The sequence below is a fragment of the Gallus gallus genome, chromosome 10, assembly GCF_016699485.2.
Source record: "Gallus gallus isolate bGalGal1 chromosome 10, bGalGal1.mat.broiler.GRCg7b, whole genome shotgun sequence".
NCBI classification, from domain to species: Eukaryota; Metazoa; Chordata; class Aves; order Galliformes; family Phasianidae; genus Gallus; species Gallus gallus.
This window is the reverse complement of record NC_052541.1, coordinates 6,996,051-7,011,220: the sequence shown is the minus strand read 5'-3', so window position 1 is coordinate 7,011,220 and position 15,170 is coordinate 6,996,051. Positions and strand designations below refer to the sequence as shown.

General features: G+C 37.2%; 1 protein-coding gene and 1 long non-coding RNA gene across 6 annotated transcripts in view; one reads left to right on the top strand and one right to left on the bottom strand.

Annotated features, from left to right (window-relative positions):
* LOC124417123 overlaps positions 1-11,726 on the bottom strand; it is a 126,486-nt gene extending 114,760 nt beyond the window's left edge. The window contains exons 1-2 of one of the 3 annotated variants that reach the window (XR_006931121.1): positions 10,975-11,726; positions 5,500-5,619 (exon numbers count right to left, since the gene is read on the bottom strand). This is a non-coding gene — a long non-coding RNA (uncharacterized LOC124417123). Of the gene's footprint in view, positions 1-5,499; positions 5,620-7,218; positions 10,016-10,974 lie in introns of those variants that run through there. The other 2 variants (XR_006931122.1, XR_006931120.1) reach the window with 2 other exon arrangements.
* The window catches only part of LIPC (lipase C, hepatic type), a 42,378-nt gene extending 29,170 nt beyond the window's left edge, over positions 1-13,208 (top strand). For all 3 annotated transcript variants that reach the window (XM_040706904.2, XM_025154018.3, XM_046899314.1), the window contains 7 exons: positions 1,249-1,428; positions 2,794-2,911; positions 4,877-5,110; positions 6,480-6,722; positions 9,760-9,880; positions 10,009-10,227; positions 11,720-13,208. In XM_040706904.2, coding sequence (XP_040562838.1) covers positions 1,249-1,428; positions 2,794-2,911; positions 4,877-5,110; positions 6,480-6,722; positions 9,760-9,880; positions 10,009-10,227; positions 11,720-11,825 — 1,221 coding nt within the window. In that variant the 3' untranslated portion in view covers positions 11,826-13,208. The remainder of the gene's footprint in view (positions 1-1,248; positions 1,429-2,793; positions 2,912-4,876; positions 5,111-6,479; positions 6,723-9,759; positions 9,881-10,008; positions 10,228-11,719) is intronic.
* The last annotated feature ends 1,962 nt before the right edge of the window (positions 13,209-15,170 follow it).

Genomic DNA, 15,170 nt, shown 5'->3' with positions numbered 1-15,170 from the left:
TGTTCACTGCCAGGTATTTACAGACTTCTTGAAAAGAAGTGCACACAAACTGCCCACATCTTTCTCACAGGCACACCTGCAGGGAGAACTTCTCTATAAGCTTTCTCAGTTGAGAAGTCAGTGAATTATCTCTGAACTGCTTCCAGTTAAATGGTTAAAAGAGAGAAAAACAAAAAAAAATGCTCATTTGCATAGCATTTCTGTGCTAGAGTGAAATTTTATCAGCTTCTCAGTTGAAAAAGAAACAAAAGACAAGGCAAGATAAGAAGTCATCTAATTTGAACAGATACCTGATTCTCATAGAATCAGTACCACCAAATAAGAGGTGAAACACACCTTCCTTTTGCCACTGCAAATATACAACCAGAGAAACCTTGAGCAACACCCTTGATGCACATAACTCTCTTACAACACAGAACAGCAGAGATGGAAAGTTGCCCTAGATTACATTAGCCAATACTCCCACACACAGGAATATGTTCAAAACCTATGCTCTTCTAAAAGAGAAACTATGGAGCTGAGGCTGCTGCCATCAACGTTCTACATTCACATTAACTTCACGTGCTATGCTCTCAGAGAAGCATGAATGGAAACCCAAAACTGAGACTTCCAAATTCTGTCAAATGACCAGAAGAGATTAGGATGTTCTGTTATTTGAGGAAATACATACAACTCACTCATCTTAACTATGAAATATTAAATAGTAATTCTGGTTCATCAAATTGGAAGCAGTTGTAGATGCTAATACAGAAAGTGTGAGGCAGTCCTTGGAAAAAGAGTGAGAAAAGAGAAAAAAATAGATATCAAAATGGAATAGCTGTAAAAGGCAAACATTCACACGTCTGTAGCATTTCAGCTTTCCTCCCTTTCCCTTTCAGTATAAATTTACATGGAAAGCCGCTCTTGAAAAAAAAAAATCAAACTTCTGGGGTATTTCTGTCTCTTTTTACTCAATAATCCCAATTATCCCGGGATGAGTGAAAATATTTAAGGACATCATTTCAGTGATAAGAGATCACATGCCTAAAATATTTATATATATTCTTGATTTTTTTTTTTTGTCCACCAAAAATCAAGGATTCTCAGCAATGAAACATGCTGAAGGCCTCAAAAACCTTAGTTTCCGGCACTAGCCCTCCTCGTTTGTATTACGGCTTACATCTCCCTGAGCTTCTCACACAGAACACTTGGTAGACACTGGTTTCTCTTAAGACTACATTTAATGTTTTTTTGTTTTAATCTAAACAGGTGGATGGAATTTTAGAAAGTTGGATTTGGAAAATGGCAGCAGCTCTGAAGTCTCAGCATAAACAAATTAATGTGATCATTGCAGATTGGCTTACATTTGCTCACCAGCACTATCCCATTGCTGTACAGAACACACGCTACATAGGACAGGAGATAGCAGACTTTGTGGAATGGCTGGAGGTAAGATATAAATACTAACTGGTTAATGCTTATCCATTTCAATCAATCAAGTTTCTTCAATATCCTGTAATTTTTCTTCCATAAATTTTCAGATGATTTCATAAAAATTTTTTACCATGTAAGAGAAAAAATAGCAAGTGGTCTTTTTTATCAGAATACTTCCATGTGTCTTCAGAGGGGAGATCATTTCACGCTACTTCAGTTTTTCAATTCCCACTTGTGCAGACAGCTGACATTCTCTAAATTGTTAAACTACTCAACAATATTTCGAGTTCAGAACTCGGTCAGTAAAAGAAAGTCAGAGCAAGTGTCCTGTACTTTGAAAGCAGGCACATGATCATTTGTGAGTGCCTAGTTCAGCAAAATGGGTTCCTGTGATCTATCCTTAGCTCAGAGTTCAAGCGTGACATCATGTCTGTTGTTTTTTTTTTTGTGTGTGTTTGTTTTTCCTCTGTTTCCCAAAGATTATTCTAAAATAATTGCTTGGTGATCCAAAGTTTAAAAGGAGCCCTTTTAAGAGGACAAATACACATAACAAGGCAGATGGCATGGAGGCAGTAATGAGTGCAGAGCCATGCTAATGTAGTGACTACTCATCAAAACTCCCACTAGGTATGAACAAGGCTGTCTCTTACAGCAGTTTTAGCTATACCTGCAGCCACCTGAATGGAAATATTATAGAGGAGTCTGCAAGGGATTGCTTGTCTCCAGAACTATTTTAGAAAAAGCAGAAAGCAAAACACTAGAAAGAGAATTACATACATGAACTGTGCACCCTGTGTAACTCTTATTTCAGCCATCTCCAGTAATAATTCAAGCTACCTAATTGGAAATGAAATTTTATTTCTGCACCTCACTATGAATTTTTGAATACATTAATTTAAACATGGTGGGGCCTGTTGTAGAAGGAAAATAAGCTGCAAAGCATAAAGATTTGCAGTCAATACCACTAAAGGGCTAAACTGCTCTTCAACAGAAATGACAGGGCTAGAAGTTACTAGACAATGTTCCCAGTTAGGGAGAGCAGGTATGAAGGAGAGCCAGAGTCACCACTTACACACATTTGCATTGTGTCCATTTGCATCACTTCCAACAAACAGTCGATGGTTTTCCTGAGCATACCATGAAAGTTCAAGTGCCCAGATGCAGGGCATTTTCCTGATGCAAACAAAGGAGGCAAGGAATAACACTCAGCCGGCAAAGAAATTTAGTGCATGATCCAAGCGCTTCATTTCACCTTTAGCATCAACACACATACAAATTTCTTGAGTTACAACTCACAGTATTCCTTGTTTGTAGTTAAGCATTTTAGTAGTTTACTTGTTGCATTTTCTGCATCTAAATCAAACTACTGTTTTCTTCCAGAAATCCATTCAGTTTTCCAGGAGCAATGTTCATCTAATTGGGTACAGCCTAGGAGCTCATGTTTCAGGGTTTGCTGGTAGTTACATCAGCGGTACAAACAAGATTGGAAGAATTACAGGTAAAGATTATTTTAATAAATGTAACACCTGACTGATTTCTTTTCCTACATTACACAAATATTTGGCATGTCAGTTCAGATTAGAATTAAGGACTCCTCATTTCTATTTTTCTTAATCACAGCAGCAACTGCTGGAATTTTAACTAAGGCTGCTGGCCAATGTTTGCATTTACTGTGCCTTTTCCCTGCCCTAGCTAAATACCTTTTGTATGTAGCCTCCTTTCCAAAGAGCATTCTCTTCAAAATTAAAATACTCACATGTATGGGCAATTTAATTCACCTGCATAATATTTTTATATGCAATGAGACTATACAGTGCAAAGCCATTTACAATTGTAGACACTGTAAATACCAACTTGAGTGTGTTTTGAGAGAAGATTTAACAAAGTAAAGTACAACTCTATTTTAATAAATGAAACATTGTAGGCAAATCTACCGTGCCCTTAAAGGTAGACTCACTGTAGACTCATGATATAATGCTGGAAGAGACCAGAAACATGTTAATTCGTATGTAAGAAAAAGGAAAAAAAACAAACCAATGAAACAAACAAAAAAAACCTCGCACACCATAACATCAATAAAGCAAAAAATAATATCCAAGGTTTTGATCACACCAATAATTCTGCAGAGGAGGAGAAGATGCTGAGTTATCTCCCTGAAACAAATCTATTTTGCTTTATTTGGTCTTATGAACTTATAAAGTCTGACATTCTGTTCCTACATGGCCAAGACCAAACTTACTCATCATCTGAAGTCCAAATGTATGCCCTTCCTAGGGTTTGTCATTGCAGATAAAGAATTAGAGATAAGATAAACATCATCTTCAAGCTTCCACCCATCCTTGGGTGCACTCAGTGCTCTCACCTCCAGTTCCAGCTGCTTTCCCCAGCTCTCTGTGTGTCACCTCCCTGGAATAGTTTCCCTGTTCTGATCTTGGATTCATGACCATATACCCCAGTCCCTTACTTAATCAACTCTTGTGATGGTGCCTGCATGGCAAGAAGCTTGCTTCACATTACACATCACAATATTGACACCTGTATACAACACCAAAGGATTTAAGCTCCTTAGCACTGCTTATTCAAAACACATTAACACATCAAAATCTTGATAACAGATAAGCAAAAAGATTAAGGCACATTTATTATATGTGTACTCTTTAGCAACAGTTATTGTCTTGTAACAATAAGCTCAAAAGATTCAGTGACACAACCTATTAAAAGGAAAAGGCATGCCTTCAGGGAGACATCCTTGTCATCCTACTTGAAGCCTCTGCTGTTAGCGTTGTCCAGTTACATATATGCACCTACATCAGTAGTCCATACTACCAACTGAAGAATCTGAAATTTTAGAAGCTTGTTCTCCAAGCTAAAATTTCAGATTTGAACTATGCAGGAAGTATTTTTCCAGCAATCAGTTCCCAAGAAGGGTATTATACAAAAGCACCCAGTGAATTAAAAACAACATGCATAACTGGAATGTTATTTTTCTGAGTACTGCAGTAATTTGAAAATTATTATACACAGCACCTATGATTCTGGGAAGTGAAGCTTTAAAAATTACAAGTCTCAAATGTAGGCTAAAAGTCAGCTTTGTTGTAGGACTGCTGTTTTCAAAAGGGCCTCTGAAGCGCATGACCTCTAGAGTATCAAAGAACAAAATTAAGTAAACATTTCTCAAAAGACAAAGCAGTAGCGAGCTTGGCTTACCTATAACAAACACATCTATCTCAGTCTGTGTCCTTGTGGGTATAGCAGTTACTGTTTATTATGTCCGTATTTACCTTTTGGTGTATCCATGTACCCTCTGCAGTACAAGTGTTCTTAGCATTGTTTCTGTCTGTGAAAGACCTTGTAGATTTCAAGTGCTATGTTTTTAAATATCTTTCAGACATTTTTTCTCAAAACAGTACAAGAAAAGCCCATCTATACTATATCACAATTGGATTGTTTGCTTCTGTTGCAGGCCTTGACCCTGCTGGCCCCTTGTTTGAAGGAATGTCACCAACAGACCGTTTATCTCCAGATGATGCAAACTTCGTAGATGCAATTCATACATTCACTAAACAGCACATGGGTCTCAGTGTTGGCATCAAACAGCCTGTGGCCCATTTCGATTTTTATCCCAATGGAGGCACCTTTCAGCCTGGCTGTCACTTCATGCATGTGTATAACCACATTGCACAATATGGGATCACTGGTAAGAACAATTGGGACAGCAAGGGCAACAGCACTGCAGCTGGATTTACACTGTCTCTGGGAAACCACATAGATCTATGGTGCTAAAACAGCATCAAATGGGGAGCATTATCTCCCAGTATAAACAAAGAAGTTTCTTTTCTAGAAATTGGTTATAGATTTTTACATATACTGAGCTCAAATCATTCTCACTGACTAAGGAATGTGGCTGCCTAGCACTTCTGAAAACAAGACCATGAGTACACTGCTGTCGAGAACTTCTGAATAATTTTCGAAGGTATTTGTTTTGGTGGTAGAGGAAATGAGAAAAAATATTTTAATTAAGCCAGATTCATCTAGTGTGCAATTAGTTATTTCAAATGAACCAAAACACAAAGCTGTGCCACTCACCTTAATTCACCTTTCCCCAAGTCACCATCATTCAGCTGCAGAGGGTGATGCTCTCTCTGGGACTTCACTGTCAACGTTCCAAGCTGCTTTTATACATATAGAAGCCCATTTCCAAAGTACCTAAACATAAACATACAGAGACAATGCAACATACTGAAAAAAGATAAAGGTACTGATGCGTGGTGTCAACCAGAACTGTTAATTGAAAAAACAAACAAACAAGAGTGCTGTTCACTTAGCATATGTACTGCAAAACACTTCTCAACTATCATTACACTATATAAAAATAGGTCTTACTTCTTAGCAGTAATTCATGACATCATATAGAAATCTTAACAGTGAAGTCATGTAAAAACAGTCCATCGTGGTATATTCAAATTACACAGAAGAAAATAACTTCCATAATTTGATACGAAATTTTTAGAAGTAAAATTTTCTTTTAGAAAAGAAGAAAACACATTAATCTTAAAAGCACATCTATGTATTTAGTAAATATTATGTATTTCATACATTTTTTGTGTCCTTTCCCCAAGTTGTAGCTGAAGGGAAAATTCAACATTAGAGCCTGTTAACTCTGATGGGGACAAAATATGACGTTATGTAAACATCCAAAAGTCAACAGTGTTCAGCTATTGACAGCAGTCTTGAGTACAGCACGATCTGAAAGGCTGCATGTAGCCTCATATTGTAATTCATTAATTAACTTATGAAACTTGATTGCACTGTCCTGGCTGATATTTACTGCCTTGTGCAGGCAGGCTTAACAAATGTAAGCAGCAAATTACTCAGTTTTATGAGCATGTGGGTTCAGCCAAACTATTTTGGATGATCCTGAAAGTGCTGTTGCTGCATGTATGACTTCTGAAACAAAATATTCAGTAGTGAGAGGGGTGGGGGAAGCACAGTAACATACACAGTTGGCTACTCTGCAGCTGGAACAGTAAAAAGGAACAACAAAAGTACTGTTTGTGTATTTTCAGGTATCACACAAACTGTGAAATGTGCCCATGAGAGGTCAGTTCACTTGTTCATTGACTCTCTGCTTCACGAGGACAAGCAAAGCACAGCATACTGGTGCAATGACATCAACACTTTCGACAAAGGATTGTGCCTCAGCTGTAGGAAGAACCGGTGCAACACCCTGGGCTACAACATCCGGGAGGAACGGCTCCCAAAAAGTAGAAAACTCTTCCTGAAAACAAGAGCACGTATGCCTTTCAAAGGTTTGTGGAAATATTTGTTATAGTCTCCATGCTGATTAGGAAGTGTGGTAACAAGTCTAGGCTTTGTGATCCTGATTATTCCCTTATTAAAGCTCATAAAAATCTGTGGGATGATCAATTTGCAGAGACAACAAGGAATCTTGGCAGGCTGTCCTGATGGCCTCACATCAAATCTGGGCCTCAGAGCTGCTAGGGTGACAGGCATTTCCTACAGCTGTCCTGTGTGAGTGCCACAGCATCTGCAGGCAGACAGCCAAGCCAAAACAGCAGCACAACTGCTCTGGGAGGCCTGTAAAGCCTCACGTTCCAAATATGCTCATATTTTTTCTGTACTTTCTCAACAGATAAATTAGTACTACACACAAATTATTACTTTTCATTCAGTGGTCAACAGAATAGCATGGACATTCACAGGCCAGAATGTGGCACTAAAACAAAGAGACAGTCTAGGGTTTATCACCATTAAATTATTTTATCAAGAGAGAAGTATAACTACCAAGTCCAGCGAGGCAATCCACACTGTGCATCTCCACAGAGGAAAGCACAGTCAGTTTCCCGCCTTCCCCAGCGCAGGCCCAGGACACAGGAATCCCCCTCAGCACCTGCTTGGATCACACACTTCAACTCCACACGCAGTGCCTGCTACTCAATTGCAACACCAGAGAATAAAACCCATAAAAATACAATCCACGTACTTTTAAAATACTTTTGGACGTGTTCCTCATGGTAGCAACTTAGGATTCTTCAGGTCTGGAGCGAAACCTAGGGGAACGCCGTTGCACCGGCTTTTCTCCTGTCACTCTGGTGAACTGAGCGCTGAGCTCTGCTCTCTGGTGACAGTGACAGGGCCCAAGGGAACGGCATGGAGCTCTGCTGGGGGAGTCAGGCTGGGAAGTAAGGAAAGGTTCACCAGAGGGCGGTGGGCATGGAACAGACAAAAACTAATGCTCACACAGTAATTTCTTTTCATAAAAGCTCCAAAACAAGGTGGCACCAGTGGAAGGCTGTGTGTGAAGTGATCTTTGTAATGTTCTTAAAAAAAAAAAAAAGTTTGAAGATCACGAGAGAAACCCAAACAGAGGAAATCTGAGGAACTCAGCATTAAGTTTCACAATGCTCTGTATTTCTGCATGAAATCAGACATTTTTCAAGTTATATTCTGGAGTGTACACATGAAAAAACAATTGCTACAAAGAAGTTAATGATTATAAAGTCATGATGAGACCCTGAGCCAACCAAAGTTTCTATATAAACATGCTCACCTTTCTCCTTTGAGTATCACAAGCACAGCACAAGACCGGGCTTTGTAAGAGCACTCAACTTATCTAAGAGCAAACCCAGATCAAGACAGAATAGCAAGAAGTGATTTGTAAACAAGCCTTTCTATACTCTTTGTCCTTGTCAGGTCTGCGTTTCTGGCTGGCAGCAAAGAACCAGTCATTTTGCTTTCTGTTAAGTGGTAACTTTTAAAAAGAAAAAAAATTGTTCTTTAACATACAGTAAGTTATGAAACAACAACAAAAAATACATAGCTTTTCTAGCAAATAGCTTCCACTGTGGAAGCTAAGAGCTGCACAAAGGTCTATCTGTGCATATACAGGAAAAGACGACGGGGCAGTGGTAGCATTGTGTGAAGCCTGGAGCAGGTCATTTTGAGCATCTTTCTGCTCAAAAGCATTTATGATGTTTATATACATATATATACATATATATGCACATATATATGTATATATATATATACATACACACACACACACGGTGCAATAATGTTTAACAGAACAGTTTCCCATGTGCAGTTTTAACACATTGCAAGGATAAATATCACCACCTACTAATTCTCCCAAATACTTTCTGATATTTGTCAATTAAAATGACCTAGTATTTCCTCCCTAATATCTAAACCTAACAGTTGTGGGCAAGGAGGCAGTTTGCAGATGGGAAAACCACATTCCACACTGCAGAAGTGTTTTAGAGCTGACTAACACCACCTTGCTTTAGAAATCTCCATTGTCACTGCATGTCTGGTTTTATTTTTGTGTTTGTCAGTATAAAACAGTGATGAATTAGAGCTACAAATAGTATGCCCTGATAAGTGGTGTGTAAAATGCAGTGATGGTTGTTAAGAAATTTTTCAGCAGGAAATAATAGATCTGATGCTGATGTCAAAAGTTGATGAAGAGCCACCACACGTGGGTATTGTCAAGCTGAAAATACCTAAGTGACATTATCACCCAACAGTAACTTTTCCATGGTACATTTAAGTGGCTACAGCCAGATCTTTTCTTTTGGTAGACGTGCTACACAGAAAAGTGTTGGACATTCAAAACTAGATGTTAATACCTGTGTACACAAGGCCTCTAACTGTATGGGTATTTTCTTTGTGTCTTGTAGTTCTCTAAATGCCAAACAGCTTGTAATCAGTACACTGATGATTCCTTAGTCATTCTTCCTTCTCAGAAGCATACCATTATCTTCAGTTCAAAGACTTTCCTAAACACAATTCTTGGAGAAACCACCAAACCTCAAAGCGCTAATGACATCTTTCTTACAGTAATGTGATTGAACAAAGTCATATTGTTAACAGATGCATACTAAGCACAATGTTTTATTATTAAGCCAAGGAAAGTCTTTTGTTCTGCAAGGAGATTTTCTAACCAGAGAAAAAGTCTGACAACATCTTATAAGATCTTCAGTCTTTAATGCACACCTCTAAACATGTCCAGTCAGAAGGATTCCTCTGCTGGTTGGACAGAGCTTGCCAGACATTCCAACGATTAAATTTCAGAAGAGCAAAAACATTCCCCATGGGAGACCGTTTTACCCTCTTCAATGTTTTTAAGAGCAGTAGGGCCCCCAAGCTCTAATACAACACATCAGTGATAAATACATATATAGGCTTTAATTGCAACAGATTTGTTTTAAAATAAAATATATGTATCAATCAAATTCCTGTTTTGAAAGACAGTCTTATGTCTGAGAAATCGAGTGTTTCTTTGACCATTCATTTCATCACTTTGTAAATTCCTCCTTTCTACAGTCTATCACTATCAGTTCAAGATCCACTTCATAAATGAAATTCAAGGCAAGAAGATAGACCCAAGTTTTAGCATGTCTCTGACAGGCACTAAGGAGGATGCTAAAAACCTGCCCATCACACTGTGAGTATTGACATTACATGTCATTGGAACAGTTCCTTCTTTGATTTCAAAGAAAATAGTTTACTTTTTTAAATAAACTTCAACCCATAATAATTGAGATAGCATTATTCTATTTTTGATTTCTGCAGAATTGAAGGAATTAATGGGAATAAAACCTACTCTTTTCTCATCACACTGGACACTGATATTGGTGAGCTACTAATGATCAAGTTTAAATGGGAAGGAACTGCAGTTTGGAAAAATATCTGGGACAAGTTTCAAACCATAATACCATGGACAAAAGGCACTCGTCGACCAGGGCTCATAGTGAAGACAATACGAGTGAAAGCAGGGGAAACACAGCAAAAGTAAGTGTAATGACAAGAACATGTTTCTGTAATAAGACAGACACTTAGCAGATAGGAGCTCCTAGCTCTAATACAACGATTTGAGTTTATCCACGTCCAGCCTCTATCATTTAATTATTTTTTAATTTTAGTCTCCGATCACAGTGCATGATTTTGAAGTGACCTGTGAGAAGAATTTTTATTCTCAGGTCAAAAATGAAGTGTGGGAAATATTCTGGCTCACTAATAACACTAATATGAATTTAAGGCACCGTTGCCTTGGGTAACAGCATAATTGATATTTGGGAATAAGGGACAGAGAAGGAGGTAGCAAACAGATCCAAGGAAGAATTCAAACAAGCAGTGCGTTTTTTTTCCTACACAATAGTAATAAATGATAGCAATTTCTTATTTTTAGAATGTGTTTATCTCACTCTATAAGGACCATATGAAATTTTGAAGAAACAAATACAAAACAAAATAAATATTGATTAAAACATTAAGGCCTTGAAAATTCAAAATCCTACTTGGAAAAGACAAATCTCAATGATTTGCCTTTCAATATACACTTGTTTTTTTGGAGCTGGATCCACAGATCTGAGTGGTTGTGGTCTCTAAACACAGCAAATGCCATTAATACTTTTGAAACTGCCTATTCAGACAAATTTCAGCAAGAAGAAATAACAGAACTTGTAATTATTCCTACTGCTTTAATCCTTTGAGAAATTTTAACTGAACATTTCAATTAACAAGAAAATCATGTCTTACCTTGCAACTGTGGCTCAGCCCCAGGTGTTTTTCCTTGTTATAGTCTTTCAGTTACAACCACTTGCAGACTTCCTGTGGAACAGTACTTATTGGCAGAGCTGCAGCTCCTCGATGCTAACAAGAAATCCCCACAAATTAGAAAATTTAGAAGGGTGGCAGAGGAGGATCATTATATATACACATATATATATACACACAAATATATCTATATATATAATTTGCCCTTTCTGAAAAGGTGTTTTGTGGGTACTTCCTCCTAACCTAGCACTTTGCATGCACTCCTGCCAAAAAAACCCAAATAGTTTCTGTAACATCTCCTGCTGCTCAGTACAGACCTAGCTGTCAAGACAAATTAAACTGTGTGGTGCAAGGCAAATTGGAGAGCTGTTTCAAAAAAAAAAAAAACACAAAAGATTTTGTACCTTGAGAAAAAAAATTTCCTCTCCAATAGTACTGTGTCATTAACAGAGAACAAGCCAATCGCTACTGACAGACTACTTAGGACAAACTAGAAAAAGGGTAAATGGTGGGGGGAGTTCAGGTGGTATTTTCAGGTATCTAACACTATTCAGAAGCTTTTTTGCTGTAAGCAGCAGCAGAAGTTTTTGTCAGTATTTTAAAGAATAATATGCTCTATTTTCTTTCTGTTCAATCTGGGATGTCAGAGTATTTAGAGAGCCATTTCTTATACAGATGGCATCCCTTAAAAGTATTATTATGGTTACATGCTGTGTTTTCTTCCTAGAATGACATTTTGCTCTCAAAGTACCGACAACATTCACCTTTATCCAGCCCAAGAGAAAACATTTGTGAGATGTGAAGATCGACTTCGGCAACACAAAAGAAAGTGAGCAAGAAGAAAAACCAACTAATGACCAAAATGTATTAGAAATAGCACACATCTAGTAGGATGTTTTAAAAATACATAGCTATGCTAAGCACAAATTTCAAAATTCTGATAGTGTCAGAGATGATGAAGAGAATACAAAAAATAAATGTACATTCTGTGATGCAATGGTAAACTGAAAGGCACTTTTCTGACATGCAGGCCTACTCTCAGTGATCAATGAGCAACTTTATTGACAGCGACTGTTAATTTTAAATTAGTTCAAGTCTGAAATAACGCTTGCTGGAAATCAAAACACTATTTGAAATAATCACTGATACAGATCTCTGCAAGGAGGAGTTTCATTTCCAATTAAATACTTGGAAACATTAATAGTGACTATCCATTAAATATTTCCTAAATTATTTTATAGCGAAGATGGAGTTCAACAGTAAACATACTCTGAAATAGGTAACACTGTCAACAAAAAGTCTGAATTTCTGACTTGATGACTGTCAAAAACTAGAAAACATCTCAATGCATTGAATGCTTGAGCTATTCCTTATAACTATATGGCAAGGAAAATAACTCACCCAAAAAAGCTATGCCTTATTAGAAAACGCTTTGCCATTTAACTGTTTTATTGTACTAATTTAAATTAATAGTAATTTAATAATGCTTAATGTACTCACAACTGTAGCACAAAGAAGTTCTGTTAGCTTTCACATGAAACTCGTATTTACTTGTTTGTGTAACACGAGAGATTTTAGCATTTTAAATTGCTGTATGACAAATCTTACTATCATTTTGAACTGTATTAATAAATGAAAATGGTAAAACTTTAATCTTCAGCGCATATAAATAAATTTAAAGAATTCAAACATACAAAATTCCATTGTTTCCTACACTGGAATATAAACAACATAAATAAACACCATCATCTCAGATCAGTTGTGTTTTATGCTTACAGGAGAGCATAAGTAAAATAAGCAGAAATAAGTAGAAAGTATTTAATTTGTCACTGAATAACTGTAAGTACAAAAGTCATTAAAAATTATGTTTCTATGACTATTCTGAATGTATTTGTTCTAAATGTTCTCTAAATTGGAAAACAGTCACAAGAACTGATCTCATACCAAGATAGCGAAGGAAATTTGGAATCAAAATATTTAGACGTTACCAGAATTAAAGTGAGAAAGACTTAAAAAGCATGACAAATGAGCAGAGCAGAGCCAGCAATCCTGCAGGCAGAGAACCATCATCAGAGAATGCAGACAACTTTGCTGATCATTCAGAATAGTAACTCCTAACTTATAAAAGCTGTTTTCAATAACTAACATCCATGTAAGTAAACAGGTATAATCAATACAGAAAACGAAAGGCTGAAATAAAGACCTCATAAAAACCACTTAGGCTGGCTTCTGATGAGAGTTCTATGATGTAAAACACACAGCCTTTTAAGCTTTCCTGTAGCAACACACGCAAACACACTTAAGACACGTTTCAGACAGTAAAATTAGCTTTTAATAGCACTACTACTTACGTGGCAAGAAGGTTGATATAGGGATCTTAAATGTAGAAAGAAATTTAAAAGCATTAGCCCAGGAAAAGCAGGTGAAAGTCAAAAATGTCTGCTGTGCGCTGAAGCCCAAATAACAGCGACACTGCAGTTTAGGGACTTCCCAGTTCTCTGGGGAAAAAACATTCTTCAGCTCAAGCGTAAACAAGGAGGTATCTCATCTCCTCATGCAACACACCTTGAAACTTTTCTTCAGTCAAACAGAAATATTAAGAGAACATTCAGCATTTAAGATCTTGAAGATACAAATAAATTTATTCTGATGTCATTTTTCACAAATCAGATGTTCAAACTAGTCCTGTCCCAAGTAAATCTTGTGTTTTTGATAGCAGTTAGTTAATTTGATTTAAAAATAATAAAGCCTATGTGGCAGCACACACCAACTGCCTGACAATGCCAGAAGAAAATACCAAGGCCATACCTATGATTCCAAGCAGCTACAGCAGTGCCTCACATTGTGCTCAGAGTGCTCCTAGATCACTGCAGACAACTGAACTGAGACCCTGAAAGCCATCACAAGTCTGCTCCTGTCAGAGGAAGCACAGTTTAGAGTAACATAAAGACTGCTGAGCTTTTAATCACCTCTGTTACAATGAGCCACTGATGTAAAATTTGAGGCAAAACACTTGTACTTTGCTTCCCCCCCCCCAAAAAAAAAGCAATATTGGAGCATTAATTAAAAGGCCAACTACATCACTGATTTCTGAGCTGTCTGGCTTAAATAAAATTAAATTTCATGATTTAAGAGGAATCTGTGATGGCCTTCTCACATTCCTACCATTCTGACTGCTCATGTTTCTACACCCCACGGTGATGCCCCATGAATAAAACATTAAGAAGTATGCTTAAGTGAATAGCTATAGCAAGGAATTATTAGGTCAAACATTAGTTAAAAAAAAGCTATTTATGTACTCATTGTTTACCCCTACACACATTTAAAAATACACACAATGTGTTTTATATGCTTAGGCATTATTCTACCACCTTGGCTTGAATTCCCAGAAATGCAAATACAAAAACTGCCAAATCTATTAGGTAACCACGATGCTGATATGCAGAAGGGATCTACTCCAACTGATGATGATGTTATCTTTTGCCCTAACAGTGTAACTTAGCTATAAAGGGAAACATTCAAAAACATCACAGGGAAAGTACTGTGAGAAAGGAACTCTGAATGTGCTTTTATTACAACAAAGCATATTCCGCTCAGTTAGGGAAACAGATGCCTAAACAGACTATTCTCAACAAACATCCCTAAGAGGAAAGACTAGCTGGAAAAGTTGGCATTTAAAAGCAATCTTATCACTTAAATCAACTTTAAAATGTAAAAGCAAACAGACACACAGTTTGGCAGCTTGCAAACACCTTGCAAACAGCAGATTTGATCCTTCTCAAGGTCTAATTCATTAATTGTGAGCTCAAATTATTCCATGTTAATTGGGTACTCCTCCCTCTTCAAGAATAAATTTTGCAATCATTTGCTAGCTATAATTCCAGGCTTGAATAACCCAGGAGTAATTGGTTTTTATTTCAAAAGATGAAAAAGAGATATCTTTAAATCACCTGTATGGTCACAGCAATGAAGACAGACATTTTTAGAGACTTTCCTTAAAAAACACAAGAATATTTACTCTTGCATTTAACCATGAGATGTGAATAGAGAAGCACTTGGAGAGTATACAGATAGTGCAATTGCTTCTGAGTGCAACTGCCCATTTACAGCAAAAGCAAAAACCACAAGTCTGCATATTCCTTTTTGCTTTCAGGGTTTAAAAAGTAAATGGATCTTCA